The following is an 8,028-nucleotide window of genomic DNA, read 5'->3' on the forward strand; positions in this document are numbered from 1 at the left end:
TATAGTTCTCCAGGTTATTTTATATGTACATCTTCAAATGTGATTTAAAAAAATGAATGTTCTGGGTGTGATGCATTCTATACTGGTAAGACAACTAGAATGCTAAAACATCATCTATGAATATATACATTCAATAAAGAATAAAATTAAAATAATGCAATTTATAATCATCAGAAGCAATATCCCACTTGTGAAAGAATTTTATTTTAGATAAAGGATTATGTGAATTTATGGCTAAAGGGTTGTGACACTGAAAGAGTACTAAAGCAATGAAATAACAAGTGCTGTTAAATGCATGGGTATTACCATGTTTAAATGAGGTTATAATTTCAAATATATTCCTAAACAAAGATCACTGAACCATTATTTTTAACAAAATCTTCATGTGATAAGTTGTATTTATATATGAGTTCACTGCTAATGAGTAAGGCAAATCTGACAGGGTCTTCTAAATTTATCTGAAGAAGAAATTGCTTATTTGATTTATTTTAATGAAGTCATTGCAGTGTTTAGTGTACAACAGATCTATTTCTTTTTCTTTTTAATGTGTTCTTTTACAACTATTCCTTGATGTCATTGGACCTGCATTTTGGTTTTGGCTTAAACAATTAAAAATAATTAATTTCTTCTTAGTCCCCCCATCTCACTCAACATTTCAATGACACATTTCTTATGATCTTTTTATTCACACTATTCTCAAGTATGCATTGTGTAACTAGTCCTTCAGCTTCCCTTCTTTACACTGTAGAAGAATCCCCAGATATCTGTGATTTCACTCAGACTTGACAGCATGAATTGCAAAACGTAAGTTAAACAGATCTAACTTTTATAGACATTAATTCATGGATTTTTTATCAGTCACAATTGTTAATGTTCTTTAACATAAAATATACACATAAAATATAACCTCAGTTGTTCACTTGTTAACATAATATTCTGTGATTATATCTTGGTCAGTAGCTTTTGCAAGGTTTCTTCTTTAAGAGTATGCTTTCAAACATGTAAGCATTTTCTCCTGAGCCTTATCTGTGTGCATGATCCACAGTGGAATACGGCTTAGAATGAATCCCTGCAAATAAAAAAGAAAATGCATACATTAACTGTAAAAAGTACAATATAATATAATATAATACAATATAATTTAATACAATATAATACACATCCTTTGTGAATAACATTTTAAAAAGGATCTGTAGGTCTGTTTAAAATACATCATGGACTAATACACTGGGTAAGCATTAACCAGAAATGGAATAAACTAATCGTACACAAACTTGTACTTTCTAAAGTCAGCTGTTTTATTCTAAATGTAAATACACTGGTCATATTTCTTTGTTGTACAGGTTCAGACGAGTGCAGTGGACTAACACTTTTAAAACATACATTAGTACAGTTTGCCATATCATTAGCATAATCTTCCTTAGGCATAATCTTCCTTAGTTCTGTTCAATACTTTGAAATATTAGATTGCAAAACTAGCCATGAATTCAGTAGAACTATAGGATATTTTTTTTTTTTTGTGAAAAGGTTGTCAGGCTGTCAGATAAACAGCTTGCATCATTCTGGCATCTGGAATTGCAAGACAGTGTGAAATTCGAATGGTAGTCCATCAATTGGCACAGAGGATTAAGGCTGTGGGTTATTAACAAGGTCACTTACTGCCGTCCAACCTTTGATTCTCTTTGCCTTCATTTGCCTGCTTTTTGATTCTGAGCATCTCACTTAACCAGTCAATCCTGTGGGACAGTTAGGATAGTCTCCTTGAATGCATCCCTAGTAACTACCCATGAACATCATAAATGTTTATTCTGCGACTACCTAAATGTAATCAACTCTTGATGTAACCTGGCATAAACTTTTAGGTATAGGAAAGTGGAAAGGCTGAGTATTGTAAAAGACAGGCATACTTAGAGGCAGTGATAGACATAAGGGTGGTTGTGATCATTAAGCTTATGATTCATTTGGCCATGTTTCATAATGTGCCGCTTCTTAGCTCGAACAGGGCTCGTCTACACACTCTATTGCAGCAAGATTTCTGTTGTACAAACGTATCAAGACACTGTAGTAAAAAAATATATGTTTATTCCACACTGGCACACTGCTACTGTCGAGTAAATAACAATACTGGAAACAGGTTTAGCGCTTTCATCTGTACACGTCAGACTTCATCAGAACCAACATATAAGACCTTTCATATCCCTTATATACCCATTTTGGCGCCAAATCTATGTAATTTATAAATTAGTCACAACAATTACATCTACTTAATTTAAAACTAACTTAATTCAAAATATACATATACAAAAATATACTGGATTTCTAAAACCTTGATACTAAAAATCAATGGTTGACAATAATGTGCTTATCATTAATACATAATGTTCTTCCTAAATAAAATATATAAAAATATATATATATATATGCATAATATAGATTATTATTCACCCAATATCAAAAAAGGTTTGAGACTTATATATTCATTTAATCCGGGGTTGGTAGTGGCATCTAAACAAATTTGCCATTTACTTTCTAATGCCCCTAATCTAGCTTTCCAATTTCCCCTACCTATTGATCTATCCACTGTTTCAAGAATTGCAAATTTAAAAGTGTGTTCTATACCTTTATCTTTAACGTGTTTACTTAGAGCATTTTTATCATCTTTTTTCTTAATTTTATACATATGCTCATAGATGCGTGTTTTTAGTTTTCTTTCCGTTTTGCCTACATAATAGGCAGAACAGATTGTGCACCTTGCCAAATACACAACTCCCTGGCTATTACAATTACCAGCCTGAAATTTACATGTACTTCTAATGATATTGTCTAACTTAATACATTTATCTTCATTTATGTGTGTACATTGTGTACATGTTCCACATTTTTTGTTGCACCCTTTTCTATATTGTCATTTTTGTGTTTATAATCCCCACTTTCTACTATTCTCTTAAGGTTCTTACCTGTTTTGTATACAACTTGTGGGTATAATCCAACTATGTTGCCTACATCTTCCATATTAGACAATAATTTCCAATATCTACGTAAAATTTCCTTAACTGAGTTACTATACATATTGTACATAATCACACATACTTTTCTTTCTGATATTATACTTGTTTTATTACAATATCCTTCGTGTCCTAATAATGGATAATATTTCTTACCCCATTGTAACTTAACATACTGGGTTACATTGTCTAACATGTCTTTAGGATAACCTCTTTTCATAAATAATTCATGTATAAACTCTAATTCATATATCATTTGCTCTCGTGTGGATGACATGCGTACTGCTCTCACACACTGTCCCTTCACAATATTTTTAAATATGTGAGGGGGATGGCAACTTCCAAAATGAATGTAGTCATTTGAATGGGTCTGTTTCCTATATAATTTAGAAGTAAATCCTGCCCCATTATTGCTTATGTGTGTATCTAAATATGCAATTCCCTTTTCTTCAACTGTGTGTGTGAATTTTAAAAATTCTGTAGTGTTGTTAATGTATTGTATAAACTCAGTTATGGTATCCTTCTTACCTTTCCAGATTATAAATAGATCATCTAAAAACGGGTATATAGGATGATGTTTTTATGGTACTTACTGGGGAACAGAAATGTTTCTTCCCATTCCAACATAACAAGGTTGGCGTATATGGGTGCACAAGATGCTCCCATTGCAGTGCCTCTTATTTGTCGAAACAATTTTCCTTGAAATTCAATATAGTTATGTTCCAAAATGAGACTCATCATACTCACAATCAGTTGTATTTTCTCCCAAGTGAGGGCAGAATGTTTCCTCAGACTGTTACTAAAATATTCCAGTCCGGTATCTATCGGGATACAGGAAAAAAGGTCTTTGACATCTATAGTAATAAAAATAATATCTTTGTCCCATACTTCAGTTGTAAGCTTACTCAGAAAATGCCATGAATCTTTTAACAGATGTGGTACATTTCCATAAACGTGTTTAGTCCATTGATCGATGGCCACCCCCATGTTGAAAGTTTTTGACCTTGATCCAGATATGATAGGTCTAAATGGGGGGTTAGTCACACTCTTGTGGATCTTAGGAATGCAAACTATTCTAGCCAGTATAGGATGTTCATTTCTTATAAATTTATAGATATCTTCATTTATTCTATAGTCTAATAAGTATTCTTCCACAACCATATCAATATGTTTGTGTCCTATGTTAACTTGATTCACTGATGACTCCTCATAATTTCCTGAATTAAATAATATATCCTGTACCACTCTCTCGTATACATTTTGATCATAGATAATAATCCCGCCTCCTTATCGGGTTTCATGATCTGGTGTCCTTGTTGCATACTATATTTTCTAATGTTTTTCTTTCTTCTTTAGTTAGGTTGTCATGTGAATTTGCTATAGTGTCATTATGTTTTCTAATGTTGTTGTATAGTTCGTATACCTCTTTACACACTACTTGTTCGTATGTATTTACCTGTGGATTAGGTGGTGGAATGAAGGTACTTCTTTTCACTAACTTGTTAACCTGTTCCTGTTCTTTCTGTCCATTATTGTTGTTTTTGAAAAATATGGCAAGGTTCAACCTACGACAGTATAATTTGATCTCCTTAATAGTGTCGTATAGATTGAATCTTACATTGGGTATATACTTCATACCTTTGCTAAATAGAGAGAAGAAACTACTAGATATTTCGGTCTTGGTGTAGTTGTACACCTTAAGACCGTTGTGATCATGTATAATAGGTCTACCTTCTTCATAGGAATCTACATCTTTCCTTTCTAAGATTTTGTGGATGTTGTCTACTTTCTCTATTTCCTTACCATAATTCACGATGTCCTTTTTCTCATTCTTATCTCTATTCTTACAACTTTTACTTAATACTTTCTCTGATGTTTTATGGGAGCTGGGTAGAATCTTCCCCCTTGAAAATTTTCATCCTCCTCATGTCTAACATGTGTATTGAATTTTTCTCTCCCTCTATTTTGTTCCATCCGCTTATGAGGCCAAATATATGTTCTCCCTGTCCTATATAGGTCGATATCCCTCTCTATCTTGTACATCTTTCTGTTGTATACATTTCTAACTCTGTTACTCGCTGTCTGAAATTGTTTCGAATACAATTCATACCAATCCTCGAAATCACAATCATTTATAATTTCCTCATTAAGCATTTCTACTTCGTTTAAAATGGTCACTATTTTCTCATCATTATATTTCATAATGGTTTCCATGTACATGTGACCGAAGGTATCAAATAGTTTGTTAAACTCCTGAATCGTGGCATCTTTGTACTCTATTCCTAAAGGGAGTTTAAAGAAGCGTAACCCCTTTGGTACAATTTGCTCATTAATACACTTTTCTAGATAAGCATTATCCAATTTTGTACATTTTAATTGAATGAGCTTCTTTCCCAAAATAAAAATTTTAGATTTCAAACTACTATTCGCAGAACTAGACCTGTATCTTTCATCTACTTTTCGAACATCATTTTTTAAAACATCATTTCTTGTATTAAATACATAATCTTCGGATAAATAGTCAGACATTACATTGGTAGACTTATTTTCCTTATATTTCATTGAATTAATATATTTAGAACTTTGTTTCATATTGTATTTACTGCCCATATTAGGGCTCGAAATATTATCACAAATCACAGTACCTTTTTTATTAATAGTGTCCGTTCCTTTTCTAATAACATTAGAATAAGTCCTCATATTTTCCTTTTGTTTAGGGCGGGCACCCTGCCTCAAATTTTCCGTCGTCTGATGGAAAAGGCTAAAGTCAAACGTGAATTCAGCCTCCGAAATGGCATTGTCAATCGTTTCTTTAATATCCAAATTTGGTGTTGGAACAGTCACTGTTTTGCGTTCCCCTTGCCCGTTAGGTATGTCATCCTGACTGCTCAGCAGTATCCGTTCAGCTATGAACGGCGGTGTAAAAGTACTTTCTTTTGGTTGTTGTTGTTTTTGTGGGGAATTAACATCAGGATTCCCCGCTTGTATTGCTTCAGTAAGCTTACCTACTAGTATCAGAAGCTTACCAACATCCGTTTGAAGAGAGGTTACGTCAGCTCGCAAGGTAGCGTAGTCGGCTCTATCCAATGAAGCCTCCGAAGCTGCTGAATCGGCCATATGGCAACACTGAAGAAATAAAAGTAAGAACTACTGAGAAGACCAAGCCGATAACTGCCGCTTCTTAGCTCAAACAGGGCTCGTCTACACACTCTATTGCAGCAAGATTTCTGTTGTACAAACGTATCAAGACACTGTAGTAAAAAAATATATGTTTATTCCACACTGGCACACTGCTACTGTCGAGTAAATAACAATACTGGAAACAGGTTTAGCGCTTTCATCTGTACACGTCAGACTTCATCAGAACCAACATATAAGACCTTTCATATCCCTTATATACCCATTTTGGCGCCAAATCTATGTAATTTATAAATTAGTCACAACAATTACATCTACTTAATTTAAAACTAACTTAATTCAAAATATACATATACAAAAATATACTGGATTTCTAAAACCTTGATACTAAAAATCAATGGTTGACAATAATGTGCTTCTCATTAATACATAATGTTCTTCCTAAATAAAATATATAAAAATATATATATATATGCATAATATACATTATTATTCACCCAATATCAAAAAAGGTTTGAGACTTATATATTCATTTAATCCGGGGTTGGTAGTGGCATCTAAACAAATTTGCCATTTACTTTCTAATGCCCCTAATCTAGCTTTCCAATTTCCCCTACCTATTGATCTATCCACTGTTTCAAGAATTGCAAATTTAAAAGTGTGTTCTATACCTTTATCTTTAACGTGTTTACTTAGAGCATTTTTATCATCTTTTTTCTTAATTTTATACATATGCTCATAGATGCGTGTTTTTAGTTTTCTTTCCGTTTTGCCTACATAATAGGCAGAACAGATTGTGCACCTTGCCAAATACACAACTCCCTGGCTATTACAATTACCAGCCTGAAATTTACATGTACTTCTAATGATATTGTCTAACTTAATACATTTATCTTCATTTATGTGTGTACATTGTGTACATGTTCCACATTTTTTTGTTGCACCCTTTTCTATATTGTCATTTTTGTGTTTATAATCCCCACTTTCTACTATTCTCTTAAGGTTCTTACCTGTTTTGTATACAACTTGTGGGTATAATCCAACTATGTTGCCTACATCTTCCATATTAGACAATAATTTCCAATATCTACGTAAAATTTCCTTAACTGAGTTACTATACATATTGTACATAATCACACATACTTTTCTTTCTGATATTATACTTGTTTTATTACAATATCCTTCGTGTCCTAATAATGGATAATATTTCTTACCCCATTGTAACTTAACATACTGGGTTACATTGTCTAACATGTCTTTAGGATAACCTCTTTTCATAAATAATTCATGTATAAACTCTAATTCATATATCATTTGCTCTCGTGTGGATGACATGCGTACTGCTCTCACACACTGTCCCTTCACAATATTTTTAAATATGTGAGGGGGATGGCAACTTCCAAAATGAATGTAGTCATTTGAATGGGTCTGTTTCCTATATAATTTAGAAGTAAATCCTGCCCCATTATTGCTTATGTGTGTATCTAAATATGCAATTCCCTTTTCTTCAACTGTGTGTGTGAATTTTAAAAATTCTGTAGTGTTGTTAATGTATTGTATGAACTCAGTTATGGTATCCTTCTTACCTTTCCAGATTATAAATAGATCATCTAAAAAACGGGTATATAGGATGATGTTTTTATGGTACTTACTGGGGAACAGAAATGTTTCTTCCCATTCCAACATAACAAGGTTGGCGTATATGGGTGGACAAGATGCTCCCATTGCAGTGCCTCTTATTTGTCGAAACAATTTTCCTTGAAATTCAATATAGTTATGTTCCAAAATGAGACTCATCATACTCACAATCAGTTGTATTTTCTCCCAAGTGAGGGCAGAATGTTTCCTCAGACTGTTACTAAAATATTCCAGTCCGGTATCTATC

The 8,028-nt window shown here is 32.9% G+C and overlaps 1 protein-coding gene across 1 annotated transcript in view; it reads right to left on the reverse strand.

The window, feature by feature from the left end:
- Positions 1–204: 204 nt before the first annotated feature.
- HSD17B3 (hydroxysteroid 17-beta dehydrogenase 3) overlaps positions 205–8,028 on the reverse strand; it is a 636,754-nt gene continuing 628,930 nt past the window's right edge. The window contains exon 12 of the mRNA XM_044058972.1: positions 205–1,069. Coding sequence (XP_043914907.1) covers positions 980–1,069 — 90 coding nt within the window. The 3' untranslated portion in view covers positions 205–979. The remainder of the gene's footprint in view (positions 1,070–8,028) is intronic.

The sequence above is a fragment of the Protopterus annectens genome, chromosome 17.part0 (assembly GCF_019279795.1).
Source record: "Protopterus annectens isolate FY-2018-M chromosome 17.part0, PAN1.0, whole genome shotgun sequence".
In the NCBI taxonomy this organism is placed as follows: Eukaryota; Metazoa; Chordata; order Ceratodontiformes; family Protopteridae; genus Protopterus; species Protopterus annectens.